Below are 27,744 nucleotides of genomic sequence, written 5' to 3'. Positions count from 1 at the left end.
AATCTACACCTCGCCCTGGTCTCAGCCAGTCTGTTGTCATGGAGATTAGGTTCGGTTGTTGTTTTGCGTTCGACTGTCTGTTTCTGGTTGTGGTTTACAGTGTTGTTCCCCAGCCCAGAGTTGAGGACACGGTCCCATCCACTGACCTCCACTATGTCGCCTCTGGTCCTGGCCTGCTCAGTGATGTCGTCCCCTGGGCCCTTGGTTGCACCTGTCTGGGTCTGGGAATCGAAGATGGCCGCCCAATCTCCTCTTTTAGCCCCCAGCCAACCACCTGCAGGAAGAGGTTACAAAATAGACTTTACAAACATGGCAGAGAACTCGACATATGGAGTTTGTTTGTCAATTACCTGGTCAAGTTCATACATTGTAATGTCTTTAAAACAATAGCCAGGTGCATCACTATTCCTATTGAAGATCTATTACTGTATGTAGGCTATATGTATTTCTCCCTTACCTTGCTCCCCCATCTTTAGTCCACTCAGCAGGTCAATGCTCTCTGGTCCATCTTCTATTGTCTCCTCTTTGACCAGCAGCAGATCAGGCTTCCCATCCTCCATGTCTACTGACTAAGAGATACAGAGTGAGAGGATGTTGGATCAAGAAATGCAAATGTGTTAGTTGATTTGATTACTTGACACTCTTTAATGGTTTGATAATTGAAAGGCATGGTCCCACACTTAAGACAGAATTTATCAAGACCAGGGGCCATATCCATAAAGATTCTCATAGTAGAAGTGCTGAAGGATTAGCTCCCCACCTACATACTCTCATTCATTATGATCTATGATCAACTCTGAGACACTTTGTGGATACAGGCCCTGACCTAATACCATTCAGACAGTAGTTTCCGTGGGCTCACCTCAGTGAGACTGTGTGTGGTCCTGTGCTGCTCAGCTGGTTCCTCTGTGGGTTCAGGAGGAGGTGTAGTCTGGTTGTCCTCCATGACCATGTTCCCCTCAGGGTTCCCCAGACCCTCCTCACACCCCTCCTCCTCCTTTACCAGCAGCACCTCTGGTCTCTCCTCCTCCTAGAAGAGACAGGTGATACAGATTACACAGACATGCACTCCCTCAGGTACGCACACACAGATAATAAACACAATTTCAACATGGAGTGTTTACCCTTCCCCACTACGTTTGAGTCCTATACTGTTGTAACAGAATGACTTCATTGTTGTTAAACCCATCATGGTGGATAAAAACAAGTCAGTTGTGGGTAAAAACAAGTCATCATCAGGTAACCTTACTAAACTATGAGGTGTACAGTAGGTGTTTGTGTGTGGGTAGGTATATTTAGTAAGTGTATATTGGTTATAAAGCACTGTTGGGTGTATGCAGAATAGGGTGAGATCAGATGTGATGTATACTAAAGAGAGTCTCAATGAAAGTCTTAGAATGAAAAGTCCCATTTTGTATTTATTAAACATAAACAAGTTTTAAATACACCATATGAAAACCACACATACACGTCTCAACAAATAATCTGCATGAACTTGATAATGTGTATTCATTTTCTCATTAAAAGTGCCCAGGGAATTTTCTTTTGTAGTTGAATGGAAGTAATGAACTAGGCATGGGTGAATATCATATAACAGTGTTACCCAACTCCAGTCCTCATGTCCCCCAACAGAACACATTTTTATTGTAGCACTGGACAAGCACACCTTTAATGTTTTTATTTAACCTTTATTTAACTAGGCAAGTCAGTTTAGAACAAATTCTTATTTTCAATGACGACCTAGGAACAGTGGGTTAACTGCCTTGTTCAGGGGCAGAACGACATATTTTTACCTTGTCAGCTCGGGGATTCGATCTTGCAACCTTTCGGTTACTAGTCCAAAGCTCTAACCACTAGGCTACCTGATTCAACTTGTCAACTAATCATCAAGCCCTCTGAGTTAAATGAGGTGTTTGTCCGGGGCTACAACGAAAATGTGTACTGTTGGCGGACTTGAGGACTGGAGTTGGTAAAAACGTGCTTACACAGTACATACACTATGTAACAGACGTTTTAGGCTTACACTGTATATGCCTTATACAGTGCCTTCAGAAAGGATTCATACCCCTTGACTTATTCCACATTTTGTTGTGTTACACCCTGAATTCAAAATAGATTTCTTCCCCTCACCCATCTACACACAATACCCCAACATAATACCCCATAATGACAAAGTGAAAATATGTTTTCAGAAATTTTGGCAAATGCATTGAAAATTAAATACAGAAATATGTAGTTTACATAAGTATTCACACTCCTGAGTCAATACATGTTAGAATCACAATCAGCAGCGACTACAACTGAGTCTTTCTGGGTAAATCTTGAATAGCTTTGCACACCTGGATTGTACAATATTTGTACATTATTCTTTAAAAAACATATTTACTAAATCATTTAAGCTCTGTCAAGTTGGTTGTTGATCTTTGCTAGAAAGCCATTTTCAAGTCTTGCCATAGAATTTTCAAGCCGATTTAAGTCAAAACTGTAACTAGACCACTCAGGAACATTCAACGTCGTCTTGGTAAGCAACCAGTGTATATTTGGCCTTGTGTTTGAGACTATTGTCCTGCTGAAAGGTGAATTTGTCTCCCAGTGTCTGTTGGAAAGCAGACTGACACAGGTTTTCATTTTTTTTGCCTGTGCTTAGCTCTATTATTTTTATTATTAAAAAAATAAATAATAATTCTAGTCCTTGCTGATGACAAGCATACCCATAACATGATGCAGTCACCACCATGCTGGAAAATATGAAGAGTGGCACATGTTGTGTTGGATTTTCCCCAAACATAACACTTTATTCAGGACATAAAGTTAATTTCTTTGCCACATTTTTTTCAGTTTTACTTGTGCCATATTGCAAACAGGATGCATGTTATGGAATATTCTTATTCTGTACAGGCGTCCTTCTTTTCACTATGTTAATTCGATTTCTATTGTGGAATAACTACAATGTTGTTGATCCATCCTTGGTTAACTCCTATCACAGCCATTGAACTCTGTAATTGTTTTAAAGTCACAATTGGCCTTATGGTGAAATCCCTGAGCAGTTTCCTTCCTCTCCGGCAACTGAGTTAGGAAGGACACCTGTATCTTTGTAGTGACTGGGTGTATTGAAACACCATCCAATGTGTAATTAATAACTTCACCATGCTCAAAGGGATATTTCAATGTACAGTATTTCTATATTTTTAGGTGTTCTTCTTTGTGCGACATTTCAAAACCTCCCTGGTCTTTGTGGTTGAATCTGTGTTTTCACTGCTCAACTGAGGGACCTTACAATTATCTGTATGTGTGGGGTACAGAGATGAGGTAGTCATTCAGAAATCATGTTAAACACTATTATTGCAGACAGAGAAAGTCCATGCAACGTATTATGTGACTTGTTAAGCAAATGTTTACTCCTGAACTTGTTTAGGCTTGCCATAACAAAAGTGGTTGATTACTTATTGATATTTCAGCTTAGAATTTTTTATTCATTTGTAAAATCATAATTCCACTTTCACATTATGGGTTATTGTGTGTAGGCCAGTGACACAAAATGTGGAAAAAGTCAAGGGGTGTGAATACTTTCTGAAGTTACTGTATTTCCCACAATGCCTGGGCCTTGCACTTCAACACTCTTAGTTGTAGAAATTGACCCACTACTGCTGTTTACTTTTTGCATCTATATCATCTCGATGAGTGTTCCTTTAATGCAGGATCTAAATGTCAGAAGCTATCAAGTGGTATGGTTACTTTCTATGTTAAAGAGTGGAATGGTTTTTTTGCAGGTGTATCCTGAGGTATCTCCTCTGTGAGAACTTCTTCCCGCAGTGATTACAGGTGAATGGCCTCTCTCCCGTGTGGACCCTTTGGTGCCTCTTCAGGTCACCAGCCTGAGCGAAGCACATGTGACACTGGGTACAGCTGAAGGGTTTCACCCCTGTGTGGACCCTCTGGTGCCGCTTCAGGGTTCCAGTCTGGGCAAAGCGCATGTGACACTGGGTACAGCTGAAGGGTTTCTCCCCTGTGTGGACCCTCTGGTGGATCTCCACATTCTGGGAGCAGCTGAAGCCTTTGTTACAGAACATGCAGAGGAACCGTTTCTCTTTAATATTGCATGATGTAACTTCTCCTCCCTGAGCCTGGGCTCTAGCCCTGTTGTTTGAGTTCAATACCTGATCGAAATGGATGCGGCTTTGTGAATCAGAATGCCCCAATGACGTGGACACTGGGTCACGATCCCTGAACGCGTGTAAAGGGGAGTGGGTCGCAACATTCAGATTTGTCTCTAAGCTTTTACTGTAGTCTAAGAAGTCACTGTTGTTGCCCTGCAAGTGTCCTTCTCCTAAGTGAGTCTTGTCGCCATTCCATGTCAGAGGAGTGTTGTCCTCCACTTTCACAGTCACCTCATCTACGACGAGACCCTCCCCTTTCTTATCTAGGCACCCTTCAGAGTATACAATATTACTGTACCGGTTCCAGTCCCCTCTAAACAGATCAGTCTGTGTCTCTAAACCCAAGGGCATGTTGCCAGGGTCCGTTGCTGTAGTGTAAGAACAAGACAGATCACCACCAGTGTCTAACGTGTCACCATCACCATCTCCACGGGAATTAACCATCCTCTGGCTCTGGTGAAATACCGGTAAATACTCTGAGCCAGGAGCAGGAGGACAGCCCAGTCTCCCCAGCACCATTCTCTCTGGGTCTCTTTGGTCAGATCCTGTGTGTAAAAGCCTGTGTGTCACAGTTAAAGTCTTGGTGTCTGTCTCTGACTTGAGGACGTCGTTCGGCATTCCACTGACCTCCGTGATGCTGCGTCGGGTCTTGGGCTGGGGCGTGGCGGCGAGGTCCTCCGTGGATTCAGGGGGCGCTCCAATCTGGATGTCTCTGCTGTGCTGTGGGTCCTCTCCTTCAGACCTCTCCTGCTTGACCCCAGGACCTGCAGCCTGACACAAGAAGAGAGGAGGTTGTTACCAGTAACTAGTTGAATTGGATAACAATGTCGTAGGGAAGACTCACAAGCTCCCCTAAGGCAGATACATAAGGATGTACATGTAAGACAGTGAATAGCTGAGGGGAGCCTTTCTGAAAAACGGGCCACATTTGATTTACAAAGTAACATATTTTTTATGCAACTCTATTCCACTAACCTCTATCAAGATAATGTGCTGGGTTGAGGTTCCAATCTCCTCATCAACAGTTATTGGTTGGTCATCTATCCATGTATTGTGCCCCCCTGGCTTCACAAAGCTCCTGTGGCCTCCAGTGAGATGTCCTTCACCTAAAATAAATGATTGGGGGAAAAGAGGTGGTTAGATTAGCTACTGTCAATGCTCAATGGTATTTTGTAAAATAATTTTTAAAAATGTTTTTAAATGTTTTATCCCATATTTTTTTAATATACACACACACTTTTTTTTAGAATATACCTTATTATTCCCCGCAAACCCTACCACCCTTCCCCCAATTGGAGTAAACAAATAAACAATAACACTTACGCTTCTACCTTCAGTTTATACATCTTATACACATTTTACAGACACAATCTATTTTACAATAGTTATATTTTGTTTGTTTTTAGTCCTGGCCTTCCTCTATTTCTGATGTCCATCCAGTTGGATTTCTATTTGTAACTGTGCTATTTGACAACATTTCAGAACCTATATACATTTTACAGACCCCGTATGTTCTACATTGGTTATCTTGTTGTTATTAGTCCCACCCTTCAGCTCCATTCAACCCCTCCCATCTATCTCTTAACACCATTCATTTTGTATTTGTAGTTGTCATATATTTTTCAACTGTGCTGTGATGCTTCACAAAAGTACTAAACCTTTCTATTCTCATCGCTTCTACAGATTGTAAATTAAAGATAAAAAAATTGCTAAAAAAATTATTAATCCATTGACTATGACTTTTCAAATCACCCAGTATTGCTATCTGCAGCGTTTGTTCTAGGTAAATGTTGCAATTCTTCCGCCATTCCTGGACCTGTGACCAAAAACTAGCTACACGACAGTACCAAAATAAATGATCTAATGACTCTGCCTCCTCGCAGCAAAATCTGCAGAGCAGGGAAGATTGTATCCCCCATATACACTGCTCAAAAAACTAAAGGGAACACTTAAACAACACAATGTAACTCCAAGTCAATCACACTTCTGTGAAATCAAACTGTCCACTTAGGAAGCAACACTGATTGACAATAAATTTCACATGCTGTTGTGCAAATGGAATAGACAAAAGGTGGAAATTATAGGCAATTAGCAAGACACCCCCCAAAACAGGAGTGATTCTGCAGGTGGTGACCACAGACCACTTCTCAGTTCCTATGCTTCCTGGCTGATGTTTTGGTCACTTTGAATGCTGGCGGTGCTTTCACTCTAGTGGTAGCATGAGACGGAGTCTACAACCCACACAAGTGGCTCAGGTAGTGCAGCTCATCCAGGATGGCACATCAATGCGAGCTGTTGCAAGGTTTGCTGTGTCTGTCAGCGTAGTGTCCAGAGCATGGAGGCGCTACCAGGAGACAGGCCAGTACATCAGGAGACGTGGAGGAGGCCGTAGGAGGGCACCAACCCAGCAGCAGGACCGCTACCTCCTCCTTTGTGCAAGGAGGACCAGGAGGAGCACTGCCAGAGCCCTGCAAAATGACCTCCAGCAGGCCACAAATGTGCATGTCTGCTCAAACAGTCAGTAACAGACTCCATGAGGGTGGTATGAGGGCCCGACGTCCACAGGTGGGGGTTGTGCTTACAGCCCAACACCGTGCAGGACGTTTGGCATTTGCCAGAGAACACCAAGATTGGCAAATTCGCCACTGGCGCCCTGTACTCTTAACAGATGAAAGCAGGTTCACACTGAGCACGTGACAGACGTGACAGAGTCTGGAGACGCCGTGGAGACCGTTCTGCTGCCTGCAACATCCTCCAGCATGACCGGTTTGGCGATGGGTCAGTCATGGTGTGGGGTGGCATTTCTTTGGCGGGCCGCACAGCCCTCCATGTGCTCGCCAGAGGTAGCCTGACTGCCATTAGGTACCGAGATGAGATCCTCAGACCCCTTGTGAGACCATATGCTGGTGCGGTTGGCCCTGGGTTCCTCCTAATGCAAGACAATGCTAGACCTCATGTGGCTGGAGTGTGTCAGCAGTTCCTGCAAGAGGAAGGCATTGATGCTATGGACTGGCCCGCCCGTTCCCCAGACCTGAATCCAATTGAGCACATCATGTCTCGCTCCATCCACCAACGCCAAGTTGCACCACAGACTGTCCAGGAGTTGGCTGATGCTTTAGTCCAGGTCTGGGAGGAGATCCCTCAGGAGACCATCCGCCACCTCATCAGGAGCATGCCCAGGCGTTGTAGGGAGGTCATACAGGAACGTGGAGGCCACACACACTACTGAGCCTCATTTTGACTTGTTTTAAGGACATTACATCAAAGTTGGATCAGCCTGTAGTGTGGTTTTCCACTTTAATTTTGAGTGTGACTCCAAATCCAGACCTCCATGGGTTGATAAATTTCATTTCCATTGATAATTTGTGTGATTTTGTTGTCAGCACATTCAACTATGTAAAGAAAAAAGTATTTAATAAGAATATTTCATTCATTCAGATCTAGGATGTGTTATTTTAGTGTTCCCTTTATTTTTTTGAGCAGTGTATATATATATATATATATATATATATATATATATTCTATTGGTTGCAAGAATTTTGTATAATCATTTAAAATTTTCAAATGTGATGTTTTAAATCTTGCGTCATTTTGCGTGTCAATTCATAGACCATGTGCCATGGAATCGGTACATCGAAAATCTCTTCCCAACTATTTTGCAATTTAAATGGCACAGCTGTACATTTTTTGGTCCTTAAATGAAACTGATATATATTTTTATTTATCACAATTTTCTTTAACTTTTGGTCTTTAATGCAGGGCCCGACAGACAAGTTCCTTACTTTTTCCCCCTTCCACTTGCCTCTTCCATTTTTGTGGTAATGCTGCAATTAGTTGGTTGTAATTTTGGGTAGAGCAGACATTTCCATATGTCTGTTTTAGCTGCATGTGTGACATAACTCCACCATGTCCTATTTATGATATAATTACCAAAAAGTATACCTTTTTTTAAAGATTTTATTGAAAAATACATTTCAAAAATAAATCAATTAGTATATTTGAGTTTAACCACAATATTTGTTGTATTATTTGTTCAGTCTTTTCAGGTGGATTAAACTGAAATTGCAAACAACTTTCTAAGGCTTGTTTAAAAATAACAATATATTGGAGATGATTTCGTTTTCAAATGACCGAAAGTGAGCAGTTGTAATCTGAAAAAAAGGGAAAAAGGCCAATCTTGAACATGGGGTGAGACATTCTTACTAATTTACTAGAGAATCATTTTGGATTTAAGTATAACTTTTGTATGACTGATGCCTTTAGTGAAAGGTCTAATGCTTTAATATTTAATCATTTCTGCCCTCTGAATTCACATTCATTATATAAATAGGCCCTTTAAATTTTGTCTGGCTTGACATTCCAAATAAAATGGAATATTTTTTGTTCATATAATTTAAAAAAGCAGGTCACTAGGTGTAGGAAAAACCACAAGCAAATACAGTGGGGAGAACAAGTATTTGATACACTGCCGATTTTGCAGGTTTTCCTACTTACAAAGCATGTAGAGGTCTGTAATTTTTTATCATAGGTACACTTCAACTGTGAGAGACAAAATCTAAAACAAAAATCCAGAAAATCACATTGTATGATTTTTAAGTAATTCATTTGCATTTTATTGCATGACATAAGTATTTGATCACGTACCAACCAGTAAGAATTCCGGCTCTCACAGACCTGTTAGTTTTTCTTTAAGAAGCCCTCCTGTTCTCCCCTTATTACCTGTATTAACTGCACCTGTTTGAGCTCGTTACCTGTATAAAAGACACCTGTCCACACACTCAATCAAACAGACTCCAACCTCTCCACAATGGCCAAGACCAGAGAGCTGTGTTAGGACATTAGGGATAAAATTGTACACCTGCACAAGGCTGGGATGGGCTACAGGACAATAGGCAAGCAGCTTGGTGAGAAGGCAACAACTGTTGGCGCAATTATTAGAAAATGGAAGAAGTTCAAGGTGACGGTCAATCACCCTCGGTCTGGGGCTCCATGCAAGATCTCACCTCGTGGGGCATCAATGATCATGAGGAAGGTGAGGGATCAGCCCAGAACTACACGGCAGGACCTGGTCAATGACCTGAAGAGAGCTGGGACCACAGTCTCAAAGAAAACCATTAGTAACACACTACGCCGTCATGGATTAAAATCCTGCTGCGCACGCAAGGTCCCCCTGCTCAAGCCAGCGCATGTCCAGGCCCGTCTGAAGTTTGCCATTGACCATCTGGATGATCCAGAGGAGGAATGGGAGAAGGTCATGTGGTCTAGTGAGACAAAAATAGAGCTTGTTGGTCTAAACTCCACTCACTGTGTTTGGAGGAAAAAGAAGGATGAGTACAACCCCAAGAACAGCATCCCAACCGTGAAGCATGGAGGAAGAAACATCATTCTTTGGGGATGCTTTTCTGCAAAGGGGACAGGTCGACTGCACCGTATTGAGGGGAGGATGGATGGGGCCATGTATCGCGAGATCTTGGCCAACAACCTCCTTCCCTCAGTAAGAGCATTGAAGATGGGTCGTGGCTGGGTCTTCCAGCATGACAACGACCCGAAACACACAGCCAGGGAAACTAAGGAGTGGCTCCGTAAGAAGCATCTCAAGGTCCTGAGGTGGCCTAGCAAATGTCCAGACCTGAACCCAATAGAAAATATTTGGAGGGAGCTGAAAGTCCATACTGCCCAGCGACAGCCCCGAAACCTGAAGGATCTGGAGAAGGTCTGTATGGAGGAGTGGGCCAAAATCCCTGCTGCAGTGTGTGCAAACCTGGTCAAGAACTACAGGAAACATATGATCTCTGTAATTGCAAACAAAAGGTTTCTGTACCAAATATTAAGTTCTGCTTTCCTGATGTATCAAATACTTATGTCATGCAATAAATTGCAAATGAATTACTTAAAAATCATACAATGTGATTTTCTAGATTTTCTTCGTCTCTCACAGTTGAAGAGTACCTATGATAAAAATTACAGACCTCTACATGCTTTGTAAGTAGGAAAACCTGCAAAATCGGCAGTGTATCAAATACTTCTTCTCCCCACTGTAGGTAAACTGTGATATGACTAAAGAGTTAATCAGGGCGATTTTTCCACAAATAGGTATTTTCCTTTCCATAGTAGCAAGATATTATCTATTTTTGCTAACTTTCTATAAAAATGTATTGGAGTGAGATCATTTCTTTCTTTCGGGATATGTCTCACGAGTATGTCCACATCCCCTTCAGACCATTTTATTGGTAAACTACACAGTAATGTAAAAGTTAATTTTTTTTGTGATCCAATACGTGATATAGTAGACCTACCATAATTTGGTTTTAATCAAACTATAGTTTTGGCAAGTCGGTTAGAACATCTACTTTGTGCATGACACAAGTAATTTTTCCAACAACTGTCTGCAGACAGATTATTTCACTTACAATTCACTGTATCACAATTCTAGTGGGTCAGAAGTTTACATACACTAAGTTGACTGTGCCTTTAAACAGCTTGGAAAATTCCAGAAAATTATGTCATGGCTTTAGAAGCTTCTGATAGGCTAATTGACAATTTGAGTCAATTGGAGGTGTACCTGTGGATGTATTTCAAAGCCTACCTTCAAACTCAGTGCCTTTTTGCTTGACATCATGGGAAAACTAAAAGAAATCAGCCAAGACCTCAGGAAAAAATGTGTAGACCTCCACAAGTCTGATTCATCCGTGGGAGCAATTTCCAAATTACTGAAGGTACCACGTTCATCTGTACAAACAATAGTACGCAAGAATGAACACCATGGGACCACGTAGCCGTCATACCGCTCAGGAAGGAGACGCGTTCTGTCTCCTAGAGATGAACGTACTTTTGTGCAAAATGTGCAAATAAATCCCAGAACAACAGCAAAGGACCTTGTGAAGATGCTGGAGGAAACAGGTATAAAAGTATCTATATCCACAGTAAAACGAGTCCTATATCGACATAACCTGAAAGGCCGCTCAGCAAGGAAGAAGCCACTGCTCCAAAACCACAATAAAAAAGCCAGACTATGGTTTGCAACTGCACATGGGGACAAAGATCATACTTTTTGAAGAATTGTCCTCTGGTCTGATGAAACAAAAATGGAACTGTTTGGCCATAATGACCATCGTTAAGTTTGGAGGAAAAAGGGTGAGGCTTGCAAGCCGAAGAACATCATCCCAACCATGAAGCACGGGGGTGGCAGCATCATGTTGTGGGGGTGCTTTGCTGCAGGAGGGACTGGTGTACTTCACAAAATAGATGGCATCATAAGAAAGTAAAATTATGTGGATATATTGAAGCAACATCTCAAGACATCAGGAATTTAAAGCTTGGTCGCAAATGGGTCTTCCAAATGGACAATGACATCAAGCATACTTCCAAAGTTGTGGCAAAATGGCTTAAGGACAACAAAGTCAAGGTATTGGAGTGGCCATCACAAAGCTCTGACCTCAATCCCATAGAAAATTTGTGAGCAGAACTGAAAAAGCATGTGCGAGCAAGGAGGTCTACCAACCTGACTCAGTTACACCAGCTCTGTCAGGGGGAATGGGCCAAAATTCCCCCAACTTATTGTGGGAAGCTTGTGGAAGGCTACCCGAAACGTTTGACCGAAGTTAAACAATTTAAAGGCAATGCTACCAAATACTAATTGAGTGTATGTCAACTTCTGACCCACTGGGAATGTAATGAAAGAAATAAAAGCTGAAATAAATCACTCTACTATTATTCTGACATTTCACATTCTTAAAATAAAGTGGTGATCCTAACTGACCTAATACAATGAATTTTTACTCTGATTAAATGTCAGGAATTGTGAAAAACTGAGTTTAAATGTATTTGGCTAAGGTGTATGTAAACTTCTGACTTCAACTGTAAAAACTAGCAAACGGTAGTACGCCCCAAATATAACATGAAAAAAACTGGAAAAATCTGTCCAAGCATGTATTAAGTAAGTACTCAGGTGTTCACAGTGGGGATGTCACTTCAACTTCAAACCTGCCCAGCCAGTTCCTGGATCCAACGAAGGCAAATTGATTATTGCTGTTGTCAAAACAATGCACAGTTCAAGTGTGCCTTTTCACATACAGAGAAAGGAGGAGGCACATGAAGTGTACTGCGAGTCACCTCAATGCCAGTCTAACCATGAACTAGCACAACAATCAAGTGTTATTTTCTTTCAAATAGTTAGTGGACTATTGTACATTACAGCGGAAAGTGAAAACAGGAGGGAAGATGTTTTGCCGGAGATGGTAGAAAATAAATGGTTTGGAGACAAAATGTCTGAGTGCCTGAAGCTCAATAAGAATAAGAATAACAATAACAAGGCTATATACAGGGGGCACCGGTACCGAGTCAGTGTGCAGGGGTACAGGCTAGTTGAGGTAATCTGTACTTGTAGGTGGGGGCGAAGTGAGGTAACAAACAAACAGCGAGTAGCAGCAGTGTACAAGGGGGAGGGGGGGTCAATGTAAATTGTACGGTGGCGATTTTTATGAATTGTTCAGCTGTCTAATGGCTTGGGGGTAGAAGCTGTTGACGAGCCTTTTGGTCCTAGACGGCAAGCGCTCCGGTACCGCTTGCTGTGCGGTAGCAGAGAAAACAGTCTATAACTTAGGTGACTAGAGTCTCTGACAATTTTCTCTGACACCGCCTATTATATAGGTCCTTGCCCCCAGTGATGTACTGGGCCGTTTGCACTACCCTCTGTAGCACCTTACGTTCAGATGCCGAGCAGTTGCCATACCAGGCGGTGATGCAACCGGTCAGGATGCTCTCGATGGTGCAGCTGTAAAACCTTTTGACGATCTGGGGGCCCATGCCAAATCTTTTCAGGCTCCTGAGGGGGGAAAGAGTTTTGTCGTGCCCTCTTCACAACTGTCTTGGTATGTTTGGACCATGATAGTTAGTTGGTGATGTGGACACCAAGGAACTTGAAACTCTCGACCCGCTCCACTACAGCCCCGTCGATGTTAATGGGGGCCTGTTCGGCACGCCTTTTCCTGTAGTCCACGATCAGTTCCTTTGTCTTGCTGACATTGAGAGAGAGGTTGTTGTCCTGGCACCACACTGCCAGTTCTCTGACCTCCTCCCTGTAGGCCATCTCATTGTTGTCGGTGATCAGGCCACTGTTGTGTCGTCAGCAAACGTAATGATGGTGTTGGAGTCGTGTTTGGCCACGCAGTCGTGGGTGAACAGGGAGTACAGGAGGGGCCTAAGTACACACCCCTGAGAGGCCCCACTTTTGAGGATCAGCGTGGCAGACGTGTTGTTGCCTACTCTAACCACCTGGGGGCGGCCCGTCAGGAAGTCCAGGATCCAGTTGTAGAGGGAGGTGTTTAGTTCCAGTGTCCTTAGCTTAGAGATGAGCTTCGTGGGCACTATGGTGTTGAGCGCTGAGCTGTAGTCGAACAGCATTCTCACATAGGTGTTCCTTTTGTCCAGGTGAGAAAGGGCGGTGTGGAGTGCGATTGAGATTGCATCATCTGTGGATCTGTTGGGGCGGTATGCAAATTACAGTGGGTCTAGGGTGTCCGGGAGGATGCTGTTGATGTGAGCCATGGCCAGCCTTTCAAAGCACTTCATGGCTACCGACGTGAGTGCCATGGGGCGGTAATCATTTAGGCAGGTTACCTTTGCTTCCTTGTCACAGGGACTATGGTGGTCTGCTTGAAACATGTAGGTATTAAAAACTCAGTCAGGGAGAGGTTGAAAATGTCAGTGAAGACACTTGCCAGGTGGTCCGCGCATGCTTTGAGTACACGTCCTGGTAATCCGTCTGGCCCAGCGGATTTGTGAATGTTGACCTGTTTAAAGGTTTTGTTCACATCGGCTACCGAGAGCTTTTTCACACAGTCATCCAGAACAGCTGGTGCTCTCGTGCATGCTTCAGTGTTGCTTGCCTCGAAGTGAGCATAAAAAGGCATTTAGCTCGTCTGGTAGGCTCGCGTCACTGGGCAGCTCGCATCTGGGTTTCCCTTTGTGGTCCGCAATAGTTTTCAAGCCCTGCCAGATCCGACGAGCGTGAGAGCCGGTGTAGTAGGATTCAATATTAATCTTGTATTGACGCTTTTGCTTGTCTGATGGTTCGTCTGAGGGCATAGCGGGATTTTTTATAAGCGTCCGGATTCGTCTCTCGCTCCTTGAAAGTGGCAGCTTTAGCCTTTAGCTCAATGCGGATGTTGCCTGTAATCCATGGCTTCTGGTTGGGATATGTATGTACAGTCACTGTGGGGACGATATCATCGATGCACTTATTGATGAAGCCGATGACTGAGGTGATGTATTCCTCAATGCCATTGGATGAATCCCGGAACATATTCCAGTCTGTGCAAGCAAAACAGCCCTGTAGTGTAGCATCCATGTCATCTGACCACTTCCGTATTGAGCGAGTCACTGGTACTTCCTTAGAATTGTGGTCCAATTTGCCAAATGGAGGGCGGGAGAAAGCTTTGTATGCATCTTTGTGTGTGGAGTAAAGATGGTTCAGGATTTTCTTTCTCCCCTGGTTGCACATGTGACATGCTGGTAAAAATTTGGTAAAACTGATTTAAGTTTGCCTGCATTAATTAAAGTCCCTGGCCACTAGGAGCGCCGCTTCTGGGTGAGCATTTTCTTCTTTGCTTATGGCCTTATAGCATTGGTTGAGAGCGATCTTAGTGGCAGCTTTGCTTTGTGGTGGTAAATAGACGGCTACGATTAATACAGATGAGAACTCTCTTGGTAGATAGTGTGGTCGACAGCTTATCATAAGGTACTCTACCTCAGGCGAGCAATACCTTGAGACTTCTTTAATATTAGACATCGTGCACCAGCTGTTATTGACAAAAAGACACACCGTCTTACCAGAGGTAGCGTCTCTGTTCTGCCAGTGCATGGAAAATCCCGCCAGCTCTATATTGTCCATTTCTTCGTTCAGCCACGTCTCGGTGAAACATAAGATGTTTCAGTTTCTAATGTCCCGTTGGTAGGATAATCTTAATAGTAGGTCATCAATTTTATTTTCTAACGATTGCACATTAGCAAGGAGAATGGAAGGCATTGGGAGTTTACTCGCTCGCCTCCGGCTTCTCAGAAGGATCCCCGATCCGCGTCCCCTTTTCCGGCGTCTTGTCTTCACGCAAAAAGTGTCGATCTGGGCCTGTTCCAGTGAAAGCAGGATATCCTTCTCGTCGGACTCGTTAAAGGAAAAAGTTTATTCAAGTCTGCGGTGAGTAATTACTTTTCTGATGTCCAGAAGTTATTTTTGGTCATAGCAGCAACATTATGTACACAATAGCAGCAACATTATGTACACAATAAGTAAAAAAACAAGTTACACAAAACACTTTTTTTTTTTTTTTGAATTGCACAATTGGTTGGGACAATGTAAAACGTCAGCCATGTTCTTCGGTGCCATCTTCATCTTTTTAAAAAGGCTGCAAAAACACAACAGGGAATACTGTAATATTTACTGTTAACTCTTGTATAAATACTGTAGTGAAAAAAAACAGTAGTATATAGTATAGTAATTAGTATTTTTGTGGATTGTTGTATACTGTAGTGTTTGCGCGGACTGTAGTATTTACTGTCATTACCAAAGTATTTACTCTTGTGTTTTTGTTTTTATTATCTTTGACATAAAAGTGGAGGCTTTCTCCTTGAGGAAACCTACTGGAGAAATACTAAAAGAGCACATTTTACAGACCTGTAGGTAGGACTGGGGTCTGAACAGATTTTCTATAACCTGTATTGAACAATATGGTCTATATTTGGCATGTAGGTTTCTCACTTATGGGTGGAAAAGATTGGGATATGGGGAGGGGAATGGGTAGGGTATATGCAAATTAAATACTGTAGTATTTACAATAGTAAAAAAAAAAGTGTAGTGTTTTTGCGGACATTATTGTTGTATTTACTGCAGTGATTTTTTTTGCCGAATAATACTGTAGTATTAACTATAGTATTCTACAGTATACTACAATATTTTATAGTACGTAACACACATGATTGAGGGATACTACTGTGTGTATACTAACGTTTACTATAGAAGTCTATTCTAAGTGTGGGCGGCTGATAGCCTAGTGTTTAGAGCGTTGGGCCAGTAACCAAAAGGTTGCTGGATCGAATCCCCGAACTGACAAGGTAAAAATATGTCGCTCTGCCCCTGAACAAGGCACTGTTCCCCGGTAGGCTGTCATTGTAAATAAGAATTTGTTCTTAACTGGACTTGCCTAGTTAAAAAAAGGTTAAATAAAAATAAAATATTTTTAAAAAGTACTGTACAGTAAACTGTAGTATTTTTTCATGTGGGCAGACACCTGTCTACATGCTTACTTCAAGGCCCTTTGTGACAACACATGCAACTTCTCTTGTGCTTCATGTGGACACTAACCTCCTATTGTAATTATGGATCTTGGCTGATAAGTCATTAGAATATTAAATAACTTAAAATTGTCTGTTAAATTCAGTGCATCAGAATGTCCCATTTAAGTTTGAAATCTCTATTTCCTGTTTTAAGTATGCGTGTGTCTCTCTCTCTTTCTGTCAGGTGGTAGGCTTTGGAGAGGAGAACAACCAGGCAGAGCAGCTGTGGCCCCAACCCGAGCCCTGCATAGGGGGAAGAGGACCAAGACCCCTAAGACCTCCACTTTATCCTACAGAGAAGTGTCCACGCTGACCTTCCCACCTCGCCCATGCTGGCCAACGCAACGCTCATTGACGACATCCACGCATTCTCCTCCTCCCTCACCCTCACCCCCTACCACAAAATCCTCAAGTAGATTGGTTCCGCATAGCAGGAGGCAATTAGCCAGCCAGGCCAGAACGCAGTGCAGTGGTGTCTTCAGAAGCTAAACTCATCTCTGCCCTGTCTCCTTTCTCCACGGCCAAAACTATATTGTTTGAGAGCTCTTTAGTTTGTCCTTTTGTTCTCACCCGTCCCTGATTGATTGAATAGCAGGAATAATCTTTGCTGTGAATGGTAAGGGAAGAAAAGAGAAGATGGATTCTATCATCTCTGTCATGTATCTTATCTTCATTCTTTTTGTTGAAGAAGGATTGAGTGTATTTTAAAAATGGACATTAGGGTTAACATATACATGTTCATACTGTAAGATTTTGTGGATCGAAAAAGTGAGCTATGTTTGTCATAGCGGTAAGATACATTGATACATTGTCAGTATGTGACAGTTTTCTGATTCGTATTTTAGCTATTGTTGTAACTTTGATTCTGTTTCAGAGGCAAAAGGGAAAACCTCACTGTTACTGTAGGTTTAACATTTCAGCCCTACCGCTGACTTTAAAACCACTAGACTGGCATGTTTATAGCTATAACCTGTTATCATCATCTTTAAGTGTAAATATTAACTCATGCAAAAACTGTTTTCAGACTTATTTTTCTCATATGAACCCAATTGTCTACACTGCAAGAGAAATACAATTGCTAAAATTGTTATGGCATATCATACCACTGTTCTACATGATTAATAATTTAATGTCCTCGTCAATTTATCAAGAACTCAGATACGTTTCCACTGAGTTAATTTTAATGTGTTTGTTTTTGTCATTTTCAGTACTTCAAACGGATTATTTTGGACATACACATCATTGTAAGTTTTCTATACATCCATTTTGGAAAATGTATTGCATAAATATACGTGATTGTGATCAAACGCGATGGTGTACTGAGTTAATCGGTGTTTTTTTTAATGAATTTGTTTTCTACTTCTGTAGTCATAAAATACGAATTCAAAAAAATTGATGTAGAATCATCCTTAATCCCTACCACATACAAGTAGATGGCGATAGTATTGGTTTTGTTGACAGGCTAGTTTTAGTCACAGGCTATACTTTAGGGCTGCAGCTGGATAGTATTGAAATGTTCTGGGCCCCAAATTGTACAAGTGTTGCAAATTATATGCTTTGTGAAAAAGTGAACATAATTTTCATATATCGCCTGGACTATTCTGCTCCCGGACTATTCTGCTAAATGTACCTCTTGCCATTCCTCTGTATGCGTCGACGATCTTGACACTTCTGGGACTGGCGTGGACGCGCTCTCGCATTGTCCTCTCTGCGCGCTCCCGTGCCACCTTCAGTTCCAGTAGCTGTAGTTTCCTCCGCAATCCCCTGTTTTCTTTCTGGCTTTGAGTTATTTCCAAACGAAACACTGCATAGTCGTCATCTACGAGTTTGCAGACCTCTGCCACGGCTGCATTCGCTAGCACCTCCATGATGGAGGCAATCTGAGTGTGAAAAACCATACCGTTAGCCATTGTTAGTTAACCCTTAGCAGCTAGCTAGCGTTACCTAGATAACATTTAACAACCAAGTCCTGTTTGCAAAGCGAATTAAAGACTACATGGGGTAAGTATGTGATGCTGTGCAGTTAAACGAGTCATATTTAGAGTTCCATGGTTTCAAAAACTGTATAAATAACAAAAATAAAAACTGTAACGTGAAAATTTCCTTGGTCACTGTTTACTTCCGTTTACACTGAGGTGAAAGGATGTTATAGCTCAGGGGTGTGGTTAAATGAAAAGCGTATGCGCGCTGTTCTTTTAAATACGGTACTGCTTGTGACATTACACATTCATCAGTATATTTGAAGATCAGAGCAGACTTGAGGCTTAGGAGATCTGATTCTTCAGCTAACATCATTTTTGGGGAATTCTGAAGCATTTATGTAATCAAAACAATCACAAAGGATTCATAAAGGTCATATTACCTGACAGATGATATCTCATAGAACAAAACGTAAAATATCTCCAAAACTTATCAACCTCAGACCATATTTTCACCTTTTATCCCAAAACCCCATTCCTCCCCCCCATAGGAATGGCTGAAAGAACCAGAGGTAACTAATTTCCGTTTTTTAGGACTGCAAGCTGGTGAGCTCTATTACCATCCTAAACAAAGGGGTTGTTCCATTTGATTTCAATCACTTTTTGACTACACCCCTTTTGATTGAATATAACTTACCATACATATTTTCCCAAGTGGTCAGAAAGTGACTTTTTGGACCTGAATGCCAGAACATTCAGGAGATAGAGATGCTCAAAGTTGACCCATTTTGCTTCCCCCACCCTGGGACATCCATGTCTTCATCACTAGAAAATATTAACGGTTGACGCCTCTAGCACTGGTTCGATTCCAGGCTGTATCACATCCGGCCGTGATTGGGAGTCACATAGGGTGGTGCACAATTGGCCCAGCGTCGTTAGGGTTTGGCCGGTGTAGGCCGTCATTGTAAATAAGAATTTGTTCTTAACTGACTTGCCTAGTTAAATCAAATTAAATAATCTCAAGCCACACTGCCACAATTTCTTCCACTTGTGGACACTCCTATGTCTGATAAGGTTACTCAGGAAGGAGAAGATCTTTTAAATGCAGCTTACACTTGAAGGGCCTCTCCACGTTGTGAATGACACCAGAGGAGGTAGAGGCAGGAGCCACCACCCTCAGGTGGTTAGTCTGAGCTCCCTTCTTGACCTATAGTCATTGTTTGGGTGTTGTTTGGATTGTGTGCTTTGTTATACGCTAGGTACCTCTCATGGTGAACGCTCATCCTGACCCTGTCTGTATTGGTGAGGTAGCTGCGGAAGGCTAGACCCAGGCCCAGGCCTTCTATTAACCCAGTCACCAGACATTAGATGAGATCCTGAAGGAGAAGACAGACTTGCTGATAGACTACCACCAGGGGGGTCTCCCACCACACTCTGTGAAGGCTGAAGCCCAGAGTGACCTGTTCTGTTCATCATGGATACTGTGGTGTTTGTATCATATAGATAGACCCTTCTGTTCCTATCAGCTCCAGGCCCTGCTTCATCCCTGCACTGAGACTGTGAAGAGAAGGGTCTGGGCTGCAGACTTGATCCCTGACTGGAACCTCTGTCCTGGCGGCCATCAGAGAGACCGAGGTTGTTCAGTCCACCTGTCCACTGGTTGTGTTCTGTGTGGTGGTTGTGGTGGAGTCTCTGTCCCTCGCGGTTGGGTCCTGGTTCCGATTCAGGAAGGAAGTCCTGGTTTGTGACCAGCCACCTCAGAGGTCCAGTCTCTCCCACTAGTAACACTGGATATCAGCAGATCCTCATGGACTGAAAACTGTAAACACAAATTCTACAGAAAAGCATAAAGGATTAAATAAGTAAACTCTGCTCTACACACAAACATGATATTATAAAATGTTAACCACAGTCAAGCCCATCTCTAACACTGTGATTCAAGTACCTAACAATATGGAGCCATTGGAGTTTAATATCATTATTTTTCCATATGTGTTGATTTAAGAATGAAGTATAACGTTTTGGTTCGACTGAGAGAAGGGAAACTCAGTCCCTAAAATTATCAACAACAAAAAAGTATGTTGATTTTGTATTTAATTTAAACAAAATAGTCATACACTCACATAACGTGAAGTACAGTACTTTTATTGCACAAAATGATACGTGACAAGAAGAATAACTTTTCTCACTATGGTAACACTATTTTCTGTAAATCTGGTACCCTCGCTTTGATAAAATTAGTTTTAGAATATTTTGGAAAAGGTTCAGCATTACATTACACACAGCTTCACTAATTAATGTCAAGTAAACATGAATTAAGGCACTATCATTATCTTACTATAAAACACCAGTATCAACCTAAAGAGCCAAAGTTTGTCACTCTTCATCAGTGAATCTTTACATCTTTACAGACACCACCACACCAACCATCACCATATAATCTTAGTCCACTCAGCAGGTCAATGTTCTCTGGTCCATCTTCTATTTTCTCATCTTTGACCAGCAGCAGATCAGGCTTCCCATCCTCCATGTCTACTGACTGTGTAAGAGATACAGAGTGAGAGGATGTTGGATCAAGAAATCTGATATGAGCACCCTGCTATGGAGCATCTTCTGATTGGGCAATGAGGGACTGCTATGAGTACTATGCAAATTTTATTTTTTATTTTTATTTCACCTTTATTTAACCAGGTAGGCTAGTTAAGAACAAGTTCTCATTTGCAACTGCGACCTGGCCAAGATAAAGCATAGCAGTGTGAACAGACAACAACACCGAGTTACACATGGAGTAAACAATAAACAAGTCAATAACATGGTAGAAAAAAGAGAATCTATATACAATGTGTGCAAAAGGCATGAGGTAGGCAATAAATCGAATAATTACAATTTAGCAGATTAACACTGGAGTGATAAATCATCAGATGATCATGTGCAAGAAGAGATACTGGTGTGCAAAAGAGCAGAAAAGTAAATAAATAAAAGCAGTATGGGGGTGAGGTAGGTAAATTGGGTGGGTAGTTTACAGATGGACTATGTACAGCTGCAGCGTTCGGTTAGCTGCTCGGATAGCAGATTTTTAAAGTTGTTGAGGGAGATAAAAGTCTCCAACTTCAGAGATTTTTGCAATTCGTTCCAGTCGCAGGCAGCAGAGAACTGGAAGGAAAGGCGTCCAAATGAGGTTTTGGCTTTAGGGATGATCAGTGAGATACACCTGCTGGAGCGCGTGCTACGGGTGGGTGTAGCCATCGTGACCAGTGAACTGAGATAAGGCGGCACTTTACCTAGCATAGCCTTGTAGATGACCTGGAGCCAGTGGGTCTGACGACGAACATGTAGCGAGGGCCAGCCGACTAGGGCATACAGGTCGCAGTGGTGGGTCGTATAAGGTGCTTTAGTAACAAAACGGATGGCACTGTGATAAACTGCATCCAGTTTGCTGAGTAGAGTATTGGAAGCTATTTTGTAGATGACATCGCCGAAGTCGAGGATCGGTAGGATAGTCAGTTTTACTAGGGTAAGTTTGGCGGCGTGAGTGAAGGAGGCTTTGTTGCGGAATAGAAAGCCGACTCTAGATTTGATTTTGGATTGGAGATGTTTGATATGAGTCTGGAAGGAGAGTTTGCAGTCTAGCCAGACACCTAGGTACTTATAGATGTCCACATATTCTAGGTCGGAACCGTCCAGGGTGGTGATGCTAGTCGGGCGTGCGGGTGCAGGCAGCGAACGGTTGAAAAGCATGCATTTGGTTTTACTAGCGTTTAAGAGCAGTTGGAGGCCACGGAAGGAGTGTTGTATGGCATTGAAGCTCGTTTGGAGTTTAGATAGCACAGTGTCCAGGGAAGGGCCGGAAGTATACAGAATGGTGTCGTCTGCGTAGAGGTGGATCAGGGAATCGCCCGCAGCAAGAGCAACATCATTGATGTATATGTAACAGGGTTTTATTGGTGATTCCCCTTGCCACTTTATTGTTAAGCCAATGGGTTTTTGGTGTTAGTTTTGTCTTGCCGTCACCTACTCAACATGGCATCTTATTGGCTGGTTTGCGTATCTTGCTTACGAGGGAGGATGTTTCATTAGAATCGTCCCAGTGAACAAACACCAAACCAGCGGTAAGTTGTTGGTTGCAAAGCACCGTACATCAAAAGTGATTTTTATACTCCCAAGTGATGATTTAAGTGTACAATTTATATACATTTGTTTGTAAATGTTATTCGAACATCACACATAAGATGCAATGTTTTTTGGAGAATATTGGTTGTGCATTTTGGTTGTAAAGAATTCCCGCCAGTACTAGCTAGCAACTTACTGTGTCTGGTGGGGGGGGTTCATATATTTTGTACAGTGCGTGAGTGCAGAGTTGGATGGTGAGCCGTGCATTGCATGACGTGCAATTTTGTGCTGTTCCTACCAGGTACATTGTTAAAGATATTATATTGTATATTGTAATTGTATTATTATGGTAACTACATGGCCCAGTGAACAAACACCAAACCAGCGTGCGTGAGTGCAGAGTTGGATGGTGAGCCGTGCATTGCATGACGTGCAATTTTGTGCTGTTCCTACCAGGTACATTGTTAAAGAATAAATCTCCATGACTGGTGCTACATGTTGGAATTCGTGTCGAGGATTGATTGTACACAACGCAAGAAGAGTACTGTTACAGTGGTGCCGTGACCGTTCTTCTGGATCGGATCATCCTTCGCTGGATTTCCATCTCAGAACTTTGCCGTGGTTGCCGTTGAAGAACCAGATAAGACGTTGCTGGTGCAGTATAGTGCGATATCGCATTTCGCCACAAGAGGGCGCCATCAACGTTTTATTATCGAAATTGATGATTTCTCTAGCTGAGACACTTCACAGATAAACGATATAACTTTTGTGTTACTTGTTTATTTGAAATTCTAATGTATATCTGATATGAGTAGGGTGAGTTTTACCTGTGTACTAGATATAGGTTAGATTTTGACGTGAGGTTAAAGAAAGAAATATATATATGCATTTTTTTTTGCTAGTTACATTTTTATTAGTGTGTTGATTTCCCATTGTTAAAATGGAAGGTGTTGGGAGAGGTAGGGGTTTCCTGTCATTTAATCTGTCACCATCTGTTGGTAGGGGTTCAGGCAAAATTCCAGTTGCTTCTACACCTATGCCTAAACTGGAGGGTTTTGGGAGTTTTGATGATAGTGTACCCATGGAAACGCCCAAGGATGTGTATGACAGAGTTTTGCCAAATACAGGGAGTGGGGAGGTCTCCATGGATTTCATAGCAGACATAGTACAGCAGATTGGTCATTCCATTGGGGAGAACATTGCCTCCTGTTTGGAGTCAAAGGCAATTGTTGGACATGTTGGGGACAATGTTATGGGGAATGCATGCAGCTCTAGGGGTTTGGATGTGTCAGGCCTGAACCTGGTATTGAAGTCTGATATCAGGGAACCAGTGTACTTTCGGGGGGATGGCTCTGAAAAGTGCACAGTGCATGAGTGGGAGGATATGGTCATGGTTTACATGCGTAAGAGGGGCGTATCTGTGATGGACCAAGCTGTTGAGGTTATGGGTAGGCTTATGGGAAGGGCCCGTGATGTTGTTAAAGTGGGCATACGCAGCAATCCCTCCGTTGATTTATCTAAAGGCCCGAGTCCCATCTTTGACATACTGAAACAACATTTTAGTGACACTGCTTTTTCAAGCATGCCCCTCGCTGACTTTTATGCCACATTACCTCTGACTGATGAACAACCATTTGAATATTGGCTCAGACTGAACAGGGCTATGGAGGTTGCTGAAGATTGTCTAAAGAGACAGAAAAAAAGGGTTGAAGACCCATCTCGTGAGCTCACAGTCATGTTCATCAGACATTGCCCTAACGCTGAACTGTCCCTTATCTTTAAGTGCAAGCCATTACAGCAGTGGACTGCTGCAGATGTTCATGAGAGGCTGGATGAATACAGGAGGGAGCAGAGGTACTCTCACTTATCTAAGGTGATCCCAGCCATCACAACAATGAAGCAGGAAGTTGGTGCTGTCATGCCGATCACCATGCCTGCTGTGAGGCCCATCATGGAAGTACCCAATACGTTGCCTTACCCAGCCCAGACTATTCAGGGCTCAGCTGAGCCGATGGAACGTATCCTTGCAATGCTGGAGCGTGTGCTGGAGCAGAGACCACAACAGTCTGACCATAGGTTCCAGAAAGGGAATAGGAGCAAAGTGAAGTCTAATGGGCCATGTAACGTGTGCGGGGATGCTGGACATGATACTTACTTTCACTGCAGGGCCAATCACCTCTGCTTTCTTTGTCATGTAGCTGGCCACGCACGCTCTCAGTGCCCCAAGGCCGCAGCTCTGAGCACAGCTGGTGGAGTCCCTACAGTAACCACTGCTCAGCTTCCGGGAAAACTAGTAGGCCTGCATGTAGAAGGGGAGAGTGTTGGGCCTTTTGTAGAGTCCCGATCGGTGAGAGCTGTTGATTTGGAGTCTGTATATAAAAGTGTTTGTGACGAAATGGAGACTGAGAAGAGTATCATAATGCAGAACACACAGAGGCTTTCCGCACATGATGATTTATTTTATGCCAAGGTGTTAATAGGAGGAGAAGTGGAAGTGAGAGCTATGCTTGACAGTGGATCCATGGCTTGTACCTTGAGCTCTAGGGTCTTACCTGAACTGTTGCGTGCAGGAGTGTTGAAAAGTCCATCATTGAGTCCTACAGAGGTAGTCTTGGTTGGTTGTGGTGGGATGAAGACGAGGCCTTTGGGAGTATGTGAGCTGGAGATGGAGGTGTACGGATGTAGAGTTGCCGTGCCTACACTGGTGGTTGAAGGCCAGAGTGATGACCTCATCTTGGGCAGCAATCTCCTAAAGCACTTGATTCGCCACCTGAAGACGGATGGAGATCTCTGGAAGAGGGTTTATACTCCTGTGTGTGACGGGGGTGAGGAGAGCAAGCTAATCAATATGATGGCTAATGTGGAGAGATGGAGAGACAGTGAAGTACCTGACAAAGTTGGAACTGTGAGACTAAAAGGGGCGGTGACTCTAGAGCCTATGCAGGAGCACTTAGTCTGGGGCAGACTACGAAACACTCAGAATCTATCAGCGGGCAGTGCTGTTCTCATTGAGCCCAGCAGTTCAAGGTCAGCACCAAGGTCAATACTAGTAGGGAGGACAGTAGCTCTATTGCGGGGGGATGGGTGGCTCCCTGTTAGAGTGATAAACCCTTCTCAGAAGACAGTGACTTTGAGACGAAACGCCACTCTAGCCGATGTCTTTCCTTGCATGGCTCTAGAGGACTTTGACTGTTCGTGTGTGAATGAGGATTCATCAGCAGCTTTGCAGCAGCAAGTGCAGAGAACGGCTGATATACTCACTGACTGCCAAGATGACTTGACACTGACTGATGACGGTTCCAGCCAACTTCACGATACTGACGGACCTGACAGTTCAAGCGAACCTGAGGTCTTACGTGACTTAGGTTTACTGATATTGATGTCAACTCCTGTCAAGCGTCTCCTGCTGGTAAGAAGAAACTCATCCAGCTCATAGCTGAGTACCAGTCTATTTTTTCCAGGCACAAGTTGGATTGTGGAAAAGCTTCCGGATGTCTTCACCGCATTCAACTGAGTGATGAGAAACCCTTTCGGATGCCCTACCGACGCCTTTCACCAAATCATTATGAGAAACTCAAACAAGCATTGAATGAGATGGAAGAACGTGAAATCATAAGGAAGTCTAGTAGTGAGTTCGCCTCTCCCCTTGTCCTTGTATGGAAGAAGTCTGGAGACCTGAGACTCTGTACTGATTTTCGTTTGCTCAATGCTCGCACCATCAAAGACGCCCACCCACTCCCTCACCAGGCTGACGCACTGGCTGCTTTAGGTGGAAATGCCTTTTTCTCGACAATGGACCTTACCTCTGGCTACTACAATGTGGAAGTGCATGAGGATGACCGGAGATTCACAGCTTTTACGTCGCCATTTGGATTGTACGAATACAATCGTATGCCACAGGGGTTATGTAATAGTCCTGCAACCTTTATGAGGATGATGCTAAACATCTTTGGAGATCAGAACTTTCTTAGCCTGCTGTGTTACCTTGACGATGTCTTGGTCTATGCGCCCACTGAAGATCTGGCTATACAGCGCCTGGAAATGGTTTTTGAGCGTCTCAAGGCTCACAACCTGAAGTTGGCGCCAAAAAAGTGTAACTTTCTGCAGAGGTCTGTGAAGTTTCTGGGGCATATCATTAGTGCGGATGGTGTAGCTACAGACCCTGAGAAGGTGAGGGCCATTACAGGAGTAACAGAAGCTGATCTAATGGAAGATGGCACTGACATTCCATCTCAGAAGAAATTGAGGTCATTCCTTGGGATGGTGGTGTATTATCAACAGTTCATTGAAGGTTGCTCGACCATTGCAAAGCCTCTCTTTGGATTGACTACTGGACACAAGGCTCCGCGCTGGAAAAAGAAGCGACGCTCACCTGTCAGGAAGTTGACGGCTGCCGACTGGACAACAGAATGCAGACAGGCCTTATTCCAGCTAAAGCAAGCCTTACTGGACCAGGTTTTGTTGGCCCACCCCAACTTCGAAAAACCCTTTCTACTCTCGGTGGATGCGTCCAGCAATGGCTTAGGTGCTGTGCTGTCCCAGGTGCAGGAACAGGGAGCTACAGCGAGACCTATAGCCTTCGCGAGCAAGTCCCTCAGTTATGCGCAGTCGAGGTATCCTGCACACAGGCTCGAGTTCTTTGCCATGAAATGGGCTATCTGTGACAAGTTCCACCACTGGCTACGGGGACAGCAGTTCACGGTATGGACAGATAATAATCCCTTGACATACATTCTGACCAAAGCAAAGCTTGATGCTTGTGAACAGAGATGGGTCGCCAAGCTGGCACCGTACGAGTTTGACATCAAGTACATCCCTGGAAAAATAAATGTTGTTGCAGATGCTTTGAGCAGAGAGCCCTTCGTACGACCCAGTGCACTCCATCGCCTGACAAGGGTCCCGTACGAGACCTTACTAGCTGAAGCCGACGCTGTGCGCACAGACAGTGCAAGATGTGTTTCGCTGGTCCAGCCACCCCTTTGACAAAGCCTCTGACTCCAACGAAGTGGTCATTAGCTGTCAGGCTACTGTTGACCCATCTGGTGCTTTATCAAGACATGAAGTTGCAGCTGTTCTTCATTCACACAGGTGCTGGGGGGATGAAGTGGGCTCACATGCACTGCTGTTGCCACAGCTTCCACAGGCTGTTATGCCATCAGAGCAGACCGATGTCGATGTTCTGCCACACGACCGATTGATGAGTAAGCAGCGTGATGACAACGTGATCA

At 43.4% G+C, this 27,744-nt stretch overlaps 1 protein-coding gene and 1 non-coding gene across 2 annotated transcripts in view; both read right to left on the bottom strand.

Moving 5' to 3' along the window:
• The window catches only part of LOC129841152 (uncharacterized), a 35,758-nt gene extending 17,127 nt beyond the window's left edge, over positions 1–18,631 (bottom strand). The window contains exons 1-6 of the mRNA XM_055909291.1: positions 18,118–18,631; positions 5,133–5,263; positions 4,785–4,928; positions 863–1,030; positions 458–569; positions 147–274 (exon numbers count right to left, since the gene is read on the bottom strand). Of these exons, the coding sequence (XP_055765266.1) occupies positions 147–274; positions 458–569; positions 863–1,030; positions 4,785–4,928; positions 5,133–5,263; positions 18,118–18,397 (963 nt within the window). The 5' untranslated portion in view covers positions 18,398–18,631. The remainder of the gene's footprint in view (positions 1–146; positions 275–457; positions 570–862; positions 1,031–4,784; positions 4,929–5,132; positions 5,264–18,117) is intronic.
• Positions 15,769–15,821, bottom strand: LOC129841622 (U7 small nuclear RNA). The gene has a single exon (XR_008757366.1). It is a non-coding gene; the product is annotated as a U7 small nuclear RNA (small nuclear RNA).
• Positions 18,632–27,744: the final 9,113 nt, after the last annotated feature.

Source organism: Salvelinus fontinalis, chromosome 42, assembly GCF_029448725.1.
Source record: "Salvelinus fontinalis isolate EN_2023a chromosome 42, ASM2944872v1, whole genome shotgun sequence".
NCBI lineage: Eukaryota > Metazoa > Chordata > Actinopteri > Salmoniformes > Salmonidae > Salvelinus > Salvelinus fontinalis.
The sequence above is the reverse complement of the archived record's forward strand: the minus strand, read 5'-3'. Positions and strand labels throughout refer to the sequence as shown.